The sequence below is a fragment of the Marmota marmota genome, unplaced genomic scaffold (genome assembly GCF_001458135.2).
Source record: "Marmota marmota marmota unplaced genomic scaffold, marMar, whole genome shotgun sequence".
Classification (NCBI taxonomy): Eukaryota; Metazoa; Chordata; class Mammalia; order Rodentia; family Sciuridae; genus Marmota; species Marmota marmota.
The window spans coordinates 6,559,663-6,579,702 of record NW_025999961.1 but is presented as its reverse complement, the minus strand read 5'-3'; the positions used below and the strand labels follow the sequence as shown (position 1 = coordinate 6,579,702).

The following is a 20,040-nucleotide window of genomic DNA, read 5'->3' as shown; positions in this document are numbered from 1 at the left end:
CGTAAAGTCTTCTACAGATGAACGGATAAAGAAGAATTCATAAAGAAAAACTTTATGGCATTTGCTGGTAAATGGATGGGACGGGAGACTATCATGCTAAGTAAAATAACCCAGACTCAGAAAGTCGAAGGTTGAATATTTTCTCTGATAGTCAGAAGCTAATCCAAAATAAAGGGGGAAAGTTTAAAAAAAGAAAGACTATCTACTTTCATAAAGCACATTAACAAATTCTGAACATATTTTAAATAACATTCACCAAAATGTCAATTATAATTTTCCCTCCCTTATTATTATTCATCTTTCATGAAAGATTAAATCAGAATTTTTCTAGATATTTTCGAAAATGAACTGCTCTGACTCTTCAGTTCATTTGACCCAAATTGTAGCCACTGCTGTATTTTACTGATTTACTTTTTTTTTTTTTTTTGGTGGTGGTGGTCCTGGGGATTGAACCCAGAGCCTTGTGTATGTGAGGCAAATACTCTACCAACTGAGCTATCCCCAGCCCCTCTCCTTTCTTTTAAGGTAGAAAAACCATAAAGCCTATACTAACAACAAGATGTGGCCAGGCTTAGTACTCCTAGGGCAAAACATTTATTTCTCTCTCTTGGAGGAAGGGTTAACACCCAGGTGGTGTTTATGTCTAGTTTCAGAACAATGTAAAATTATCATGTGTTTATTGGATTGAAAGACATCCTTCAAGACTGTTTTCTTTTTTCATATGTGCTCCTTTATAAGAAATGTAAGTCATCAGAACAGATTTTCAATCTGTTGAGTGATATGCCTCTTAAAAACTTTTGTATAAATTTTAAGAGCATGAGAAATCATGTTAATGTTTCTATTACTTTTCCCATATAGACAAGACCTCAAAACCTTATCTACAGAATTCCTTTTTTTTTTTTTCTGTAATTGTAAATGGACAGAAGGCCTTTTTTTGTTTGTTTGTTTTTATGTGGCACCAAGGATCAAACCCAGTGCCTCACTCATGCTAGGCAAGCACCCTGCCACTGAGCTACAGCCCCAGCCCCTAAAGATTGAATCGTATACACAGTATGCTTCTAGGATCGGCTATCTGTGAGAGGTGAAATGTGTGTTCCCAAGTTGGTTGGCACTTTCTCTTAGGTATACAAATCTCCCTTCCCTACTGCACTGGCACACGAAGTTCATCTGTGCTCTCTGGGGCTTCTTCAGAGTGTTTTTGATGAACTGGCATTCAGAAAAAAACAAACAACAACAACAAAAAACAGCCCCCGTCATAAGAGTTCATACCAGAAATGAGTTCTTACAAATCGACAAGGATGACCAGGGTCTTTTGGATTCCCAGCAGACACTACCCACAGCTTGAAAAAATGACCTGCCCTTCTCTCCTTAGTGTTGGAGATTGGAGTAGCTTTAGAAGGCCAAGAGGCAAGCAAGCATGTGCAGGCCCATGCCTCACAATCAGACGTCACCTTAGAGTTATCTGACATCACCCTACAGTTACCTCTGAGACAGAAGCCTACAGTCGCTTGCTAGCTTGATGGTAGAGAAACTGGAACTGCATCAATAAGACCAGACATCTACACTATTTCTGAAAGCCAGGCTGCCGTTTCCCAATAATATCTCAGCAAGTTTTTTGACTCTATTATTGAAAATATTTTTCATACACTGTGGATTTGGGGAGCTTGTCTCTCAGCAAATACAGGAGTGGCTTCTCAAATGTTGTGTGTGCACATGCTTCATTGCCAGTCTTTAAAAATGACTGTGAGGAAACCCTTGCAACTTTATATTTGCAATTTGATCTCTAAACATAGGATATGTTGTCAAACTTGACAATGACTAAAATAAGAAGAAGAAGAAGAAGAAGAAGAAGAAGAAGAAGAAGAAGAAGATGATGATCTTGTGATGTTTTCATTGAAGACTGGAATACAGAATTACTGCAAAAGAAAATGAATTTTCATTAACTGTCCCATTTTTGTGACATGCCTGGGAGTGAACTGTAACAATAAAAGTTACTTTATAAAGTAGCAAATCAAGGACCATATTCTGTCTCATTCTAGCACAAACCATGCACTTAGATTCCAGTAAATCAAAGCTTAATGTTAATGTGATTCTTATTTTATGTCACTAGGTGATGAAATTCTAGATGTCAATGGAATACCAATTAAGGGCTTGGCGTTTCAAGAAGCTATTCATACCTTTAAGGTAACACCATACCTGTTGATTGATCTCCTTTGTCCTCTTTCTTCTTCCTTTATTTCCTTCTGGTGTGGGTTGGATGAAATGTTTTCCCCCCTTTGCCCTAAAAAACAGTCTGATTGTTTGAGGCCACCTTCTTTCTTGTTTTTGCAGCAAATACGGAGCGGGCTGTTTGTCTTAACAGTTCGCACCAAGTTACTGAGCCCCAGCCTCACACCCTGCTCGACCCCCACACACATGAGCAGATCGAGCTCCCCAAACTTCAACACCAGTGGGGGAACCTCAGTGGGAGCCTCTGATGAAGGCAGCTCTTCATCCCTGGGTCGGAAGGCCCCTGGACCCAAGGACAGAATTGTCATGGAGGTCACTCTCAACAAAGGTGATTCTAGCTGTTCCTCCCTTCCACTGGGTTCTCTTGATAACAATTTAAAATCTCTTCTTACATTAAGTGTTTCTAAGTTTCCTTGGAATTGTTCCTTTGGGACCATTTGCTATCAACAACAGACAATGTTCTCTAAGTGGACAGGGGAATCAAAAGTAGAGATTTCAGTCATTTTACAAGTGAGGAGAAGTTACCCATAGCAGAAACTCTCTGAGCTCTCCCCAGATGAATCACTGTGAATCAGAGACTCCTGTTAAAACAAAATTACTGAGTAGCTTAAGTCTAGGGCTTATATATAAAATTTCAAAAAACTAAAGATTATAGTTAAGAATACAGTTAACACTAGTAACTAGAAGTTATGGGTGATCACCAAATCTTACTGCCTTTCATCTTTGTTTGCTTTTCTTCCCTACCTATGGAAATATGATCAGCAATTAAATAACCAAGAGATACATTGCTTAAAAAGAGGCAACAAAAGCCTAAAAGTGTGTACATCTAGAATAAAAATGTTACTGATGCTCTGCCTATTTCCCAAAACAGATTTGAGCCAGCCTTAGACTAAGCAGAGAATAGACACTTGGATAAAAGAAAAGCAGGATATACATTCTGATTCTGACCCAAAACTAAATGCTTACCTTCTGAATGTATGTTAATACAGTTGCAAATAAGTTAACTTCTTTGCCGGTTACTGTGTGATTTTTGCTTTTGTTTTCTTTGAATTATGCCTCTCACAGAGCCAAGGGTTGGACTAGGCATCGGTGCTTGCTGCTTGGCTTTGGAAAACAGTCCTCCAGGCATCTACATTCACAGCCTTGCCCCAGGCTCAGTGGCCAAGATGGAGAGCAACCTGAGGTGGGTGGTGCCCCTGAGAGGAGAGGGTTCTGGCCTGTTTGTGAATATGTGAATGCACACACATATCTGCTGTGCTACATTCCTTTGTAGAATTATACATCTTTGAATTATTTCCAGTAATATAGCCAAGACTACCATTCATAGCCTCTCTGAAGACAAAAAGCTGACATAAATGAAGTGTGGCTGAATCTGAGAACTCTGGATCTTGGTTTCCCTGTCTGTTCTGTTCTATTTGGACTCAGAAGTTTAGTTTTTGAATCCTGACAAAACACAGCTCTCTACAGATATCTCTGATTATCTCAATATATTCTTTCACTTTTATATTCACTTATACAAAATTCAGACAAGGTACCGGCACTGCTCACAGTGGTCCAGAATCACTGGATGCAAAAGAATCTTGAAATCATCCCCTTGAATGGGAGGCCTTTCTTGTTATTATCTCTTGAACTTTTTCCATTGCTTTCATTCCTGTGTGAGCGGTGATGTCTAGGTGCCTGTGGTCTGAGATCATGGAGCGTCTGATTTCTTAATCCAGGTAGTTGAGTTGTATCATGAGTATTCTGTTTATACAAGAGATGTCTAGGTGTTCCATTAGACAGGAATTGCAGTGGGTTGGTGCCCGCCTTCACAGGAATGTACACGCACTGCACAAAGCACTCTGCAAACAGTACCACCTCTCTCCCCTATAAGCTAAGACCTTCAGCAGTTGAAGAATTGTCACAATGGCATTCCTTGAGGTTGCCATTTTAGGGCCCTGTTAATAGGTGATATTATATTTTTAGTTAATCTTCACAGTGAATTTTCATATTTTAAAAAAACTTAGTAAATCATCCAAAGTACATTAAAGAAAATATACTTTTAGAACCAAGGAAAAAAGAAAAAAAAAATCCTTTAATGACATCCCAAGATGATGTTTCTTTCTTGAATGGTTCCATATGTCTGGAGGCTGCCAAATGAACATTCTTCAAACCCCATGTAAAGAGTCTTTGTTCTCTCTCACTGAGTTCTCTCCCTATAATTTCAAGTGGGCAACTTGTCCCCAATTTCTCATTTTTTCAAATTTGAAACGTTTTTACAAATTCCTGGGTAACCTTTGAGCTCCAGATATTTCCTCCTTAAATCATATTACAATAATCATTTCAAGATGGTGGGAAGAAAGAAGAAACTGATGGTGGTCGAGAGCCTGTCACATGATGATCAAGAGGCAAACAGAGCTGAGTTAGTTCAACATAGTGTGACATCTGGGTGACCTACTGAGCCTGTAGCCTTACCTACATAATGGAGCAATAGTTATACCTTTTCAAAGCATTGCTACATAAATTTCTTGCTATAGGGCCTGGAATGCAGGATATGCTTAAAAAATAGTAGCCTTCCTTGTTTCCTTGTTAACTATGTTATTTAGCTTTACTACTTCTGAAAATGATATGGATAATTGCCTTTGCCAGTTGAAAATCGTACATGTTTATATGAATGTATTGCTTTTTTTTTTTTTTTTAAGACGGGTGCAGAAACCTTTGTTTTCTTTGCTGGATCCCCACCATCTTTATAAATCACTGAATTTTTGTACCTTTGTCATGAGTGATTTGTTTTTCATGGGCCTGGAGATAGAACCCAGCCCTCATGCATGCTAGGCAAGTACTCTACCACTGAGCTACATCTCCAACCCTCATGACCATAATTTTTTTTCTTCTTCTTTTTTTTTTTTTTTGGTACTGGGGATTGAACCTAGGGACACTTAACCATTGATCCATATCCCCAAGTCTTTTCTTTTTTTTTTTTTGTTTTTTTTGTTTTTTTGAAATAAGGTGTCACTACGTTGCTTAGGGACTTGCTAAATTGCTGAGGCTGGCTTTGAATTTGTGATCTGCCTCAGCTTCCCAAATTGAGAGATTACAGGTGTGTGCCACTGCACCTAGCTCATGACTATAATTTTAAAGCAAAAACACAACATCTTTATTTTCATCTGTCTGTATTCTTACAAGTGCATGTGTAGGTTCATGTGTGGTATGTTTTGGCAGCATGTATGTTTATAAATGTGTTTATATATTGTCTACATTGTACCACACAGTTCTATAAATATTAAATACCATGCAACAAAAAAACACACAACTTTTCTCTCAGAATCACAAAAGTTAGGAGGTTTTTAACTAAAAATGAGAAAATTAACTGGTTGTAACTGAGAGGAGTTAATAAATGTAATATTAAACTATAATTATGTTTTAGAGCGCAAACATGTTTGCTTAAGTTTTCCAAGTCTCTTTGAGAGCTACACCCTTAGTCTGAATAAACTAAATGAAATGATAGCTATTCAGTGACTACGTAGGACACTTCCAAATAAGATAAAATATTAAAATAGTCATTGCTAAATCTAGGTTTGCGTTTATCCACCTTTGGCTTTGTTACAGGTGTAAAAAAGATGCTAAAAGATGGTGGTCATGGTACAATTAGGAACACACAAATTTAGGCCTAATAGAAAAAAAAATATGTATGCAAAGATGAAAGGATGATATTTACTTCTTGAAAGTATTCAGAAAAGATTTCATGATAAATCTCTCATAGAAGGAAGACTTCTTGTCTTTTAAAATGCTGATTTTTACCACAAACTGTTGACTATGTCGTCCTCCCTAGCCGCGGAGACCAAATCCTGGAAGTGAACTCAGTCAACGTTCGCCATGCAGCTTTGAGCAAAGTGCACGCCATCTTGAGCAAATGCCCCCCAGGACCTGTCCGCCTGGTCATCGGCCGGCACCCTAATCCTAAGGTGAAGTGTTCCATTCTACTCTTAGCATGGGAAGGTGGCTTAGCCATTTGTCCAGCAGTAGTGACTCATATTCCTAGACTGACACTAAGTATGATGCTAACTAATTGGTTTTTAAAGTAGGTTCAGTGAACTTTAAACTTTTTTGAAGAAATGAGAATGTGACAAGATGGAAATAGTATGAAATTACATTTCTATAATAGTTGGAACAATGATTATTCAGAATGTAATTTAAACTTGAATGATATCCTTAATTCGCTTATACCAGTGACTGTTTTTGCATTTCTGTAGGATGTCTAGAATACAGAGTGTTTCAAGGACAAATGTCTTTTAGATTTGAAGAGAAAGGTTTCCTTCTTAATGCTCATTTAGTTGTTTGTTGGGTCAAAAAACTACCTATTTATTCTATCAAATGACTGTCTCACACAACTGAAAGAAATGAAAGTAAGATGAAATCTGGCTTTGCAAACCAATTGCTTCCTTGCAAATATTTGGGATTTTGCTTCCATCAAAGAAAATGAGAGAGCACAGCATTTCAAATAAACCATAGTGGAGAAGTTGTTAAGTGTATTCAGTATTGCAGAAGATCCTATTTTTCTGTCCAGTGGACCCAGACTAAATTTTTAAGTTCATCATTGTGTCTTTTCCACTAACTACTACCACAGATGTTCTCAAACCAACCTATGCAGCATGTGTTAGTCAGCTTTCTATCACTGTGACAAAATACCTGAGAAAATCAACTTAGAGGAAGAAAACATTTCAATCCATGATCAACTGGCTACGTTGTTTCTGGGCCTGTGGTGAAGCAAAACATTGTGATTGGAAGGGTGTGGCAGAAGAAAGCTGCTTAGCTCATGCAGCCAGGAAGCAGAGACAGAAAGAGCACAATAAAGGGATGGAGGACAAGATATACTATAGGACACAATACCAATGACCCCCTTCCTCCAACTAGGCCCCACATCTTACATTTCTACCACTTCTCAGTAATGCCATCACATTATTAATCCATCAGTGGATTAATCCACTGATGAAATCAGAGCCCTCATGATCCAATCACTTCCCAAACTTTCCACCTGTGTACACTGCTGCATTGGGGACCAAACCTTTAACATATGAGTCTTAAACACTTCATATCCAAACCCTAACACAGCGTAAATACATACTGAAGTTCTCCCAGACATTTAGCATATATTCACATTATCCAGCGCTGGTTTTGCCTGTTCTGCTGAAGACACAGTCTGAAAGTGGGTAGTCTTTTCTTGGCATATCTCATGAAAGCAGCCCCGAAGAAGAGAACAGGAACCATGTGCAATGTGGAGTCAGTAGCACATGCAGATCACTGCAGCTCAGTCCATTTTCTGGTAGTAATGATGCCCACGTAGTTTTCTATTGAGAATGAACCATTAAATGACCTTTTCTTGGTTCCAAGGTCTACTTAATTAGGAAAGAGGAAAGATCTAACACTAGTAGCTCAGCTGTAAGTACCAGCAGCCTGTGTAAACCTGATACCAAACAGAAGAGGCAGAGTTCCTGACAGACCCTGTGGGTGAGCTGGAATGGGTGTGGAGGCTGGAAGCAGGCAGGAGGCCAACCATCCAATTAGTGGAGCAGACAGCCTGACCTTCCCTGTCTCCACGCTGCCCGTGTGATCCGATCCTCATCAATCCCTGTCCTATGTCAAATTCATTATCTAACGTTTATTGAACTTCCACTGTTAACATGCCGGAGCTGCACAGAGGAGTTAGAATGTATCCCAAGTCCAGAAACTTATATTCTTAATCTGAAGGGGTTCTTAACCTGAAGTCTGTGGACCTTTACTGGAACTTTACGAATGACATAATTTGGGAACATATTTACATTTGTGGATGAAGTCAACAGGTTGCACCAAATTCTCAGTCATTTATGACCCCTCAAAATGTTAAGGTGTTAAACAGATGAAAAAGGAGATCCAGCTTAAAGAGAGGCCTCTTCCTCTGTCCAGGTCATCCTTGGCCTGCACAGATACTCTGTCAATAAGACCAAAGAGTCCATTAATTTTTTTTTCAACAGCAGCATCACATTGTTGATCCATACTGAACTTACAGATAATTGTAACCCATAAATCATTAGTCTCTGCTATTTGGTTCCGTCTCTTCTGTAATTCCATAGTTGCTTATAATTTTTTCAAGTTAACCACAGGACCCTTCAGCAACTTCCACTCAATCCACTTAGAGCACCATTTTTGGTTGTTTTGAGTCCATGACATAAAAGCATTTTAAAGTTAGTTTGCCCCTAATATTACAATCAGATCCTATTTAGCAAAATCTACACCTTTCCTTTAAACAACTCAAAATGTCCATTAAGAACATTGGAACCCCACGTCTATAATATTAAAAATATTATAATTGAATAATATTACAAATTATATCATTTGTAATATTATTCAATTATATCCTGAATGGTCCCAGGCTACCAATGTTTGATGGATTTGTATGCCACTGTAAGAGTAAGAAGTCTGTTCCAAAGGATCTTGTGTGTTCCCTCATGGGCCACATCTGATATTTCTTGACAGCATCATTTGTAAATTCTCAGTGATGCTCCTGGGTTGAGCTGGTGCTTCCCAGTGCACATAAGTGCTATTGAGCTATAACTCTATGCCTCCATCTGGGGGGTGCAGCAGCAATAACAATGCTAGGAATAAGATGGCCCTTGAATGATTCAAAGGCAACTGCCTTTGCACATTGTGTTCTGTTACCTATATGCATTCTCAGAAATGTCTTGCATCAAAAATATTTAGTATCATTAATATAAAACCAGGTCCTCCTTCTACTTTTTTCCTCCTTCCCATCTTTCTCCTGTCTCTTCTGTGATCCTGATACATTCTTTAAGAATCTGCTCTACTTTTTAGAATCTCTCCACTGCTGTCCCCATGGCTCTCTCTGGGTCAATTTTAACACCATTTTGACTCATAGTTACAGAGAGAACAGTTCTCAGCTCCTTTCTCCAGGGTCTCCACTTGGGTTCTGTCACCCCCATCATCTCTTCCACCTCAGGAAACAGACCAGTCAGTAGTCGGCTGTGGCTGACCTAATGCATCCCTTGGCAACATTAGAGAAAATTAAGTTTTCAGTGGTTTGCAGTCATTGGCTTCAAGGCATGACTGACTTCAAAATCCTTCCAGCATAACATGGGCCATGATTTGTTCAAGAGACCATTCATCTTGACCCCAAAACATTTGCCTATTTGCCAACACAATCAAAAGTCAAGATAGTGTTTCAGTGCAGAGCATAAGAATCCTGATAGACTGATGGTCCGAGAGTCTGTTGGACACAGGTCAATTTGTGCTTCTAGTTACAGTAAAATGGGCTTTCTGTGATAGTGTGGAGATGTGTCCGGCAGAACCACATTTCAGTATTTGACTGGATTTCACGTTTCTTCCTAGGTAAACATGGTGTTCTTGGTTGTAACACCATACTATATTTTTCTTTTGGTCAAGATTCTGTTTTATGTTCAATGTATTCTTTATACCACTTATCCCAGCATTTCATGCCAACAGAACATTTTGATACTGAATGTATGTGCTCCCTTAGTTTTTGTGTTGTTCCAAGAGAAATACCACAAGGATTTTCTTTTTCTTCGGTTTCTCATAATGTCTGGTGCAGCAGTTGCCCAATTAGGATATTTGAACCTTCCAGGTCTAGACAGGCTAAAATCTGGACCTGCTAGGGTAGCAGCTTCTAGCTTAGGTTAAGTAGAAAAAAGTAACAGAAATCCATTTTTCTCCCACTCCGAAAAACTGTTGTAAATATTGAAAGCCTAGTATTAAGAAAAATAGCAAGCACTGTTTAAGCTCATATTTTCCCTGGCTCATTTGTACAAAATTCTTCTTGTTCAGGGGTGGGGGTGGTGGAAGTATATATATGCCTGTGTGTATGTATACATGTTTTATTTCTTGTGGCACCTACTATAAATTATTACATAAAGGCCATGATGTGATTATGATTTATCTATTTGAAATGTAATGCTGAATCCTATAGAGAAATATTTATAATTATTAAGACAAGTCACTATACTGATGCAAATATTTACTTATGCCATATGTTATTTTTAGTGCACAAAATTACCACTCTAAGTTTGAAGTATTCTTACCTTTAAAAAAAGAAACTATAAGTTTTCTAATTGAAATGGTATCATAGTTCAGTATATGTCATGCTTTAAAAATATCTTCCCATGAATAATGACAAGGAGAAAAACTGATAGAAAAAAAAGAATTCCATAAATCTATAATAATACTAACAAATATAGAAGGAATAGAAAAGTTACAAAATAGTTGATTCAGTTACAAAATAGTTGGTCATAATTGATTCAGGCAAGAATAATCAATAACACTAAAATCGTGGGGTAAAAATAAATTGAGGAGCAGGGTATCTACAGTCTCAAACTGTTTCCTCACAGATTACTCATTAATGACATTCCAGTGGAAAAATCTGACAAGTTGCATCTTAACCAAAGAAATTCAAGTTATCATCACCATTTAAGAGACACATTGACCCTTAGTGCCTCTGTAAGTGCTGAGAAGGAAACTTTTTGTAGTTTTTCTGCCAAAAAAAAAAAAAAATTAAAAGCATAATCTGAATCTAAGCATGAGGAAACTATCAGACAGATCCCAATTGAGGGTTTGGGTTGGCCTGGGTTTCTTCCAAAATATCTGTATCGTGAAAGACAAATAAAAGCTCATAACAATTTCTGATTAAGAAAGACTAAAGATGCGCAACAGCTCGAATGGATTATGTTCTGAATTGCCAAAAACGATTTTTCTGTAAAGCACTCTTATGCAGAGAAGCTGATCCATGATGGTCCCACACAGGTTTGAAACAAGAAGAGCTTGCACCAGGGTGTAAACCAGTTACCTCACTGTACATGCCATTTGGTTCAGTTGACATTTTTCCCCTTGGCAAGACTTCGTTGATGAAGCAAGCCGGGTTCTAATTTGCATTCCAGATTACAGTCTTTATGTCACCACAGGTTGGTGTCAGACTTTCTGTGAACTAGTTGCAACCCACAGATACACTCAGAGTAGGTCTTCTGAAATTAGGATGGTATTGGAACAGTTTGACAGAAATTGGAATATGACATGTAAATTAAAGAGTCATCTGGGATGAATTTCCTGAATCAGACAATAGTATCTTGGTTATCAGAGAAAGTCCTTATTTTTAGGAGTTACCCATTAAAATATTTACAAGTGAAAGATCATAAAGTCTACAACTTGCATTTGGTTTAACAAAAAGTTGTGACTCTGTGTGCATTCACATGCATGCATACAAAGAGAGGGCATATACATAAATGTGGCAAGTTGTTAAAAATTAATGAATCAAGGTGAAGAATGTACTATTCTTGTACTGGTCTTCATTTTTTGTAGGCTTAAAATTGTTTAAAAGAAAGAATTGGATTGAGTGTTCTAGAAAGAGAAGATGCAGTCATGGCATGGTACCTGAGCTTGGGAAGTTGAAGGTCTTATTATACATTCATTCTTTGAAACAACCCACTAACCCAACTGTACTTACTGTCCAGAGTCATTGCTTCAGAGGATGGTCATAATCTTTGACCATGTGATTTGCCTTTTTTATCTGCATTCAACTTGGACTCTGGTCTCAGCTACTTTTATTGGGGGAAAATAAATAAATAAAACCATCTAATTTGTGCTTTCTGCTGAAAATCAGGTTTCCGAGCAGGAAATGGATGAAGTGATAGCACGCAGCACTTATCAGGAGAGCAAAGAGGCCAGTTCCTCTCCTGGCTTAGGTACTGTAATTGCACATTTTCATTCAACATTCAGAAGAGTGTCTCATTAAGTTCACCCAGGGGGCGCTCCCCAGTGCAATAGTATTGGATTCTGTAATTATCAGGGTTGGTGAAAGTAGCTGTCAGAGAGAACTAGTGCTTTCTCTTAGTTGGTACTTTTTCTTTCCACAGTTATTTAATGTGCTTCATTAAAGATCTAATCATGCATGCTTCTTGTACTACTCTCAAATACTTTGCAAAAGTGAGTTAACAGCATTTCATGTATTTATACACGATTCATCCAAAATGCTGTAGATGAAAGTAAGATGATACCAAAATATGAGTAATTTGATAGATGCAGCGTATTACTCATCTAAAAGCCTGAGATTTCTTTATATGAATTTAAAAAGTTTTAATGTACAGAGAGTAACAGAGGCAGCAAAAATCATGATTTGTAAGTGGAAAAAAGTTCAAGCGAAGAAGGAGTGGCCAGGAGTTTCATATGTATTTAGAACATTGTCTTGCATTTTAAAACTAATGTTTCCTGTAGCATGGAAACCTAAAGAGATTCTTCAAACATTTCTGAGCTGGAGATTTTACTGATGTTCAGATTGATGTCCCAGAGGGAAATGGAACTGAAATATGAGTTACTGGTTGTCAGAGAAAAAGTAAGGCATAATATTTTTTGGCAACCATGAAATACCCTGATTATTTGCATCCATAATTAATATATTTGAAGTGGACTCAGCCATAATAGACTCTTTATTCAACCATTCAATTATTCTGACCTGCCTGAAAGCTGCAGTCTCTTAATCCCAACATTTCACTCTATCTGTTAGAAAAGATTTTATTAAGCATGATCCATATGCCCTAAATCGCTTTTGCTTGTGGCATAGAATTTAAAATCTAAATGCTGAGCTTTTCATCCTTTAGTTAAAAATTAAAATAGATATCCATCCCTCTCCCTAGTTCTTTCCTAAGTTTCTTGAATGATGTTCATTTGTCCATTCATCCTTCAACCCATTCAGCAGATACCAATGAACACTTACTAGACAGCAGGTGCAATGCCCAGCTCTGGGGGTCCAACCAGTCAACCTCTCTGCTGTACCAATTGTGAAATAGTCAAGCAAGGCAGATGAGATACATCCACTCATCACTAAAATTTCCTATGTATCTGGAAATGGAGGTGTGTTGTCTAAAAGACTTTGAAAATTCAGAGAAAGAAATTACTTCTAACTGGGGTCATTATGGAAGGAGGTAACATTGGAGTCAGGGCTCAGATCATGAGCAGAGTCTTGGGAAGTAGGATGGGGTGAGTCAGGGACCCAGGTAGACTGTACGCATCTACCTATGTGCACAGTCCCTCTGTACCCTGGCAGCAAAGGGAGCTTTTGTTTAATATGCTTGGTGCCTCCTTTTCTAGTTAAGTATGTGAGCCTCTTAGTGATTTGAACTTCATCGTTTTGACAATACGGTGAATTCTTCCCCATGCAGGTACTCCCTTGAAGAGCCCCTCTCTTGCCAAAAAGGTGAGTCAAGACATGTTACTACCTACCCTGCTCAGCGGGACTCTAACCAGGAGCCCCTAAGTCAAGCCAGAGTGCCCAGCACATATTTCTGCCCATGAGTCCTTTATGTCACTTTTTACAGGAAATAGCAACCATGCTAATTTGAGAACAAATCCCCAAGTGTGTTTTTCACTTATTAAATATTCATCCAGGAAAAGAGTAGAGCAATAAAATTAAAGAACCAGAACTGCAGTTTTTAAAGTAGTTTTTTAAAAAACTGCTCCATATTAAAGCAGGCCTGAGTTTTGGGGGACCTGTGACTTTAAGGAAATGGTGGAACATCTCTAAATCCCACTCGATCTGGGCGCAGAGTTCTCCCCACCCCCAATCAATTGGCTGGGCCAGTTGGCTTGGGATTTCATTCTGTGTTCTTATCCCTTCCTCCAGTGTGTTTCCTGGGATGGTTGATAAACTACTGCTGTGGCTTTCATGATCATTGCCAAAAATGTGACCACCACCACCCCCAAACCTCTAAAACCAGGGTCTGGCAACAGCAGTCACCTTTTTATTCTGTAATCGTTAATTTAGCCATTCTGAAAAGTAAATGGAGATGGGCGTTTACTATCACAGCTGTTTTGAATGACCGTGGATTAGAACAAAGTGTTCTTGCAAAGATAGGAAGTAATTAGTTTCAAATAATCTGCTTCTGGTGCATTTTCTGAGAAAGCGGAGACATCCAGCATTTTCTTCTCCAACAGGACTCCCTTATTTCTGAATCTGAATTCTCCCAGTACTTCGCCCACGATGTCCAGGGCCCCTTGTCAGACTTCATGGTGGCCGGCTCTGAGGATGAGGATCACCCAGGAAGTAGCTGCAATGCCTCTGAGGACGGCAGCCTGCCTCCCAGCTCCTCCAGTAAGCAGGAAGCCCCAGTGGGCCCTGGGCTCTGCATTCCAATAACCAAGTGCTAGTTTGCACCTCTCCACTGGAGGCTATGGTGGTTTAACTTCCCTGGTGCTAAAATGTGAATGGAGAACTGGAAAGCATGCCTCTGGATGAACAGAGGTCATCTTTCCACCCTGACTAAACACAGTTTACTCTTGGTAGATGCAGCCACTGTAATGATGGGCCACTCAAGTGGACAGTAAATGGGCTGAGTGCAGACTCCATTCCCAGGTGGGGAAGGTTGGCTACCCCATGATGCAGATGGAGGGACCTCAGGTGATGGAAAGGCCCAGGTATGGGGGACACATCATTGGATAATTCCTTCTAGAGAGGAATTATCCACAGCAGCATTTAGGTTGGACCCCAGCAACCTGTGAGACATCATGGAAATCAAAGAGTTACAAGTCTCTGTCTCCAGACAGCACACAGTCTACGTTAAATTATCCAGAGGGCTAGGGATAAAAGGGTGGGGGATACCAGAAGGAAAAGGGGAGCCATAGGCTGGCCATCCACTCTGAATAGAGCCAAGACGTCATGTCACTTAAGCACGGTGTCCAGGGGTCAGAGGTTGAGTGTCTGCAGTTGTGAATGCCGAATGCTCCTGTGTTGTGATGGGATTCCATTATCAGACCAGGCCAGATTCAGGAACTTGGTTTCATTTGACTTTTCTCTCTGCCTCCTCCAGCTCACAAGGAACCAGGAAAAGCCAGGGCCAACAGCCTTGTGTCTCTGGGAAGCCAGAGGACCTCTGGGCTCTTCCACAAGCAGGTGACAGTTGCCAGACAAGCCAGTCTTCCTGGAAGTCCACAGGTCCTCAGGAACCCTCTGCTCCGCCAGAGAAGGGTGGGCTGCTACGACGCCAACGATGGCAGCGATGAGGAAGAGTTCAGCAGAGAAGGTGACTGCGTTTCCCTCCCAGGATCCCTGCCAGGTCCCAGCAGGCCTCTGACAGAAGACCACTCTAGGCATGCCTTGGTGACGTCTCCCAAGATCACAGATGTCAACAAGCAAGAGGAGCAACGCCAGAAAACACAGGTCAGCAAGGCCTCCTCAGTGCCCCTCCTGGGCAGCTCGTTGTACTTGGAGGAGAGTGTTCCAGAGGGTATGGTGGATGCTGCTTCCCAGGCAACCAGCCTGCTGGGTTCTGCAGAGGTCCCAAGGAATGGCCCTGGAGGCTCAGGAAGAAAGGAACTGTCAGGATCCAGAAGTTCACCCAAATTGGAATACAAAGTCCATATAGATACCCAGAGTGTGAAGAGCACAGAGAACCCTATTCCCCCCCAGAAGAGTGAAAACCTGATGTCCAGGCACAAACCAGTGGCCAGGGTCAGCCCACACTGCAAGAGGCCCGAGGCAGAGTCCAGCTGCTCAGAGACAGAGTCCCTGACTGACAAGGCTGATGGACCATGTGGTCAGGACGTAAAAATCCAGGCCACTGCCTTCAAAGAGACTGTCACTGGTCTTCTCCCAGATGGAACTGCCAAGGAGGTAACTGACTTTCTCTTGGTTACTTTGAATCTAAGTGAATATTGTGTGACTGAACAGGGGCTCTGTTGGTAAGCACAGGGAAATCCACCTCAACAAAAAGGATGCTGGTCTGGGGTGTAGCTCAGTAGTAGAGCACTTGCCTTGCATGTGTGAGGCACTGCGTTCGATTCTCAGCACCATATAAAAGTAAATCAATAGAATAAAGGTATTGTGTCCATCTACAACCAAAGTAAATATTAAACAAAAAAAAGATGTTGACAGGAGAAATATCTTTCGGGAGAGTCATTCATTTAATGGGAGCCTATTAGCATATTGGTAGGTCATCAGTCCTGAGGTCATTCAGCTAAAAGCGATTGCTCCCTTACCTGTACACAGGGCCTCTAGTGGAGGATGGAAAGGCAGTATGGTGTGGGTGGAGCAAAGCCCTGGGCCTGGTACCAACTGCTCCACTGACTAATTGGTATAAGTTGAGTGACTACTTAGGCAAGTTACTGAGTCTTTTTTTTTTTTTTTGGGGGGGGCGGTGGGGGTGGTTACCGGGGATTGAAATCAGGGGCAATCAACCATTAGCCACATCCCCAGCCCTATTTTTTATTTTACTTAGAGACAGGGTCTCACTGAGTTGCTTAGCACCTCGCTTTTGCTGAGGCTGGCTTTCAACTCACGATTTTCCTGCCTCAGCTTCCCAAGCCGCTGGGATTACAGGGTTATTGAGCCTTTTTGAGCCTCCATTCTGGCTGTAAAACAGGGCTGGTGCTGTCTGCCTGGTCAGGTCGGAGTTGGGGGAGCCACCAAATCTATGTTCGCGGGGATTCTCTTCCACTGATAAGGTTATGAGTGGTCCTTACTATAGCTTGATTATTATTATGTCACGTGAATAAGGGGGGTTATAATCATTTAGAAATTTATAATGCACCCACATTAGATGCAAGTTAATTTTTTGTTACTACTTGGTTAGAATTATCAAATTGTTCATTTTTTTATATTTTGATATATACCTCTTCTTTAACAAGGAGAGAGGAATTAATGTTGTTTATTAATCTGCTCAACATAAATAATTTCTCTTTATCTCTGAGCAAACAACCTGAGGTGACTTAATCAGGCCATATCTGAAGATGTTAATTGGCTTATGTAAAAATACATGTAAATAGATCCAGAAATGAAAAATCAAAAACACTATATGAGATCAGAAGTCCTTTTTTCCAACCCTATTTAAAACAAAAACAAAAACTGGGTGTCATGGCACATGCCTGTAATCCCAAAGACTTGAAACGTGGAGGCAGGAGGATTGTAGGTTCAAAGCCAGCTTCAGCAACTTAGCGGGGCCCTAAGCACTTAGTGAGACCCTGCCATAAAATTAAAAATGAAAAGGGCTGGGGATCTAGTTCAGTGGTTAAGCACCCCTGGGTTAAATCCCCAGCCTCAAAAGTAAAATAAATTAAAAGTAGAAATATACATCTTTTTTTCCCCTCAAATTATATCTTACCTCTAACCAGCATGAGTTTTGGTTTTTTTTCTTTTTCCAACCTATATTTTATAAAATAATGTTTAAACAATGGGTATGTTCCATTTTTTTCAAAAAGTATCATAATCAGTTTTGGATAACTATAGAACACCAGATCAGGATTTTTATTCATAATGATGTCTATCTATTAAAAATAAGAGCCTTTTGTACTTTTGAAATTATATTCTCAATAAGAACTTTTGAGCAGCATTTAAAACTGGTGCAAAAGAATTTTTCTCACAAAACTTTTTGTTCCAAAATTTAATTTAATGATATACAAAAAAATAGAATGCATTGCTCTGAAGTATCCTCAAATATTGGAAGTTGAAAGCAAAGCCAGGGGGCTGGAGTTGTGGCTCAGTGGTCGAGCGCTTGCCTCACATGTGTGAGACACTGGATTCGATTCTCAGCACCACATATAAATAAATGAATAAAACAAAGGTCCATCAATGTCTAAAAAATATTTTTAAAAAATCAAAACCAGAGAAAAGCTTTGATGAGTAGGTTTTCTATTGCTTTTATTTAATTCTTTTTATTCAGGCAAAATGTACATAATGTAAAATTAACCATTTTAAAGTACACAGTTCAATGGCCGTGGGTGCATGTGACGGCCACCTCTGTCCCATTCCAAAACTCTGCCACTGCTTTTACCTTACACTTACCTTACCTTACTTAACCTGAATGGAGTTAAATGCTAGGAAGGTTCCCCTCCCCTGGTAATTGACATTTTAAAAAATGAATTTTTACAAGAGTTGCTCGGACACACTGTACCTCTCACTTCTCTTCTTTGCCGCCACCCTTGGGCCACTTTCTGACTCAAATTCAGTAGATAAATTCCAAATAAATCCGATTTAACTTTCTAATAAGTTCAAAAAAAATTTTTTTTTTCCTCAACGAAGAGTAGGATAGAAGAAAGCAGGATAAAGTCATTGACACTTGGCCTGAGAGAAATCTTAAAATATTAAATGTCAGTTTCATTTAGCCAGATTTGTCGTTTCCCTCACTACTAAGCTAAGGAATTGACTTTACAGTCTTGGAAATCTCTAAATAGTATTATAATAATACTGCCTTCCATCTCGGGAGCCTTTTATATGCCATTTTATAGCTATTCTCACTTAAGCATCTTTTATTTAAAACCCCATCGTGAGGGCTGAGGCTGTGGCTCAGAGGCAGAGCACCTGCCTCACATGTGTGAGGCCCTGGGTTCAATCCTCGGCACCACATAAAAATAAACAATGGCATTCTGTCCATCCACAACTACAAAAAAATAAAAAATTAAAAAAACCTCCATAGTGAGACTTATCATTCCCATTTTAAAGCTGAGGAAACTGGGTCTTGGGTCAGAGGAACAAGACCACGCTCCTTTCAGGTCCAGATCTCCTGGCTCCTACTCCAGCCTCTTCTGACTTTTCTCAAACCACTCTCCTCTGCTCTGTATGATGTTGTCTTATGATGCAGAAAACCTGAAAGCCATCAGCAGTGACTTGTGGTTGTAATTGTACCAGGAACCTCTGGGGAAGCTGACCCCTGGGGATGGATGTGTCCCGATTGACTGTGGGCCAGCCAGTATTCTGTGTCACCCTGACCCCGGACATCTCACAGAGAACCCACCCGAAGCTGCACCAGAGTGGGGGCAACAGCCTGTGACTGGTGAGATTAATTTATCATTTGTTAAATTTAAAAGTAGCAAGGCACACACCCTAATAAAAGTATTACAAGTGGATAATTTTGAGGAGGGGAAAACTTCTTATGCGAATTTATGATGTTTAAATGCTGCCTTCACTTAACAATTTGACTAGACCATTGTGTCTAACTTTATACCTTTTTTTTTTTTTTTGGTATTGACGATTGAACTCAGGGGCACTTGGCCACTGAGTCACATCCCCAGCCCTGTTTTATATTTATTTGGAGACAGGGTTTCACTGAGTTGTTTAGCGCCTCACGTTTGCTGAGCCTGGCTTTGAACTCAAGATCCTCCTGCCTCAGCCTCCCAAGCCGCTGGGATTCTAACTTCATAGTTTTAATTCCATGTCGATGGCATCCATTTTCAGGCATCAGTACTATTTTCCCAAAAATGTGTCACAAATGAGACATGAGATAAAACACAAGGATTTTCCACCCTTCAGAATCTCAACACACTGCTTATGTGAAATCAAGTGCACTGAGAATGGTGACAAAAACCTCCACCAGGGAAAGTAAAAAAAAAACAAATATTGGAAAAAGTGTTGATGAGAGATGGAGTGATGTTGTGGAAGCAGAAATCGTGTCAAAATCAATGTGACCACCTAGCATCTTGTAGTCATCCAGAATAATGTTGCAGAATGAGATGTTTCTAGTCAGGCTGAATTTCAATAACTTGTCAGCCTTTTTAGTGGAAGTTGCAAATTTGTCTTCTAAACTTGCACTTTGGTGGGGACACTTTTCTCAGTGGCTGAGAACCGCTGGAGGGCCTCTGAAGTGCTGGCAATCCCTCTGCAGCTGCCACCAGAGAGTCTTTGCCTATTGCAGTTCCTGCTCTCTGGTGAGCAACTATGGCAGAAGAGGGACATGAGAAGCCCCACTTGGTAGGGCTGTCCTTATAAATAAAAAATTTGGAAACTCAGAATATCCTCCCGATATTTTGATGGCCACTCACAGAAAAAAATACAGGTCCCTGATGCTTTGT

At 39.9% G+C, this 20,040-nt stretch overlaps 1 protein-coding gene across 15 annotated transcripts in view; it reads left to right on the top strand.

Moving 5' to 3' along the window:
* The window catches only part of Pdzd2 (PDZ domain containing 2), a 365,551-nt gene that overhangs the window by 315,431 nt on the left and 30,080 nt on the right, over window positions 1-20,040 (top strand). For all 15 annotated transcript variants that reach the window (XM_048802942.1, XM_048802941.1, XM_048802940.1 and 12 more), the window contains 9 exons: window positions 2,111-2,184; window positions 2,332-2,557; window positions 3,295-3,412; window positions 6,041-6,173; window positions 11,870-11,951; window positions 13,425-13,459; window positions 14,197-14,353; window positions 15,069-15,871; window positions 18,881-19,025. In XM_048802942.1, coding sequence (XP_048658899.1) covers window positions 2,111-2,184; window positions 2,332-2,557; window positions 3,295-3,412; window positions 6,041-6,173; window positions 11,870-11,951; window positions 13,425-13,459; window positions 14,197-14,353; window positions 15,069-15,871; window positions 18,881-19,025 — 1,773 coding nt within the window. The remainder of the gene's footprint in view (window positions 1-2,110; window positions 2,185-2,331; window positions 2,558-3,294; window positions 3,413-6,040; window positions 6,174-11,869; window positions 11,952-13,424; window positions 13,460-14,196; window positions 14,354-15,068; window positions 15,872-18,880; window positions 19,026-20,040) is intronic.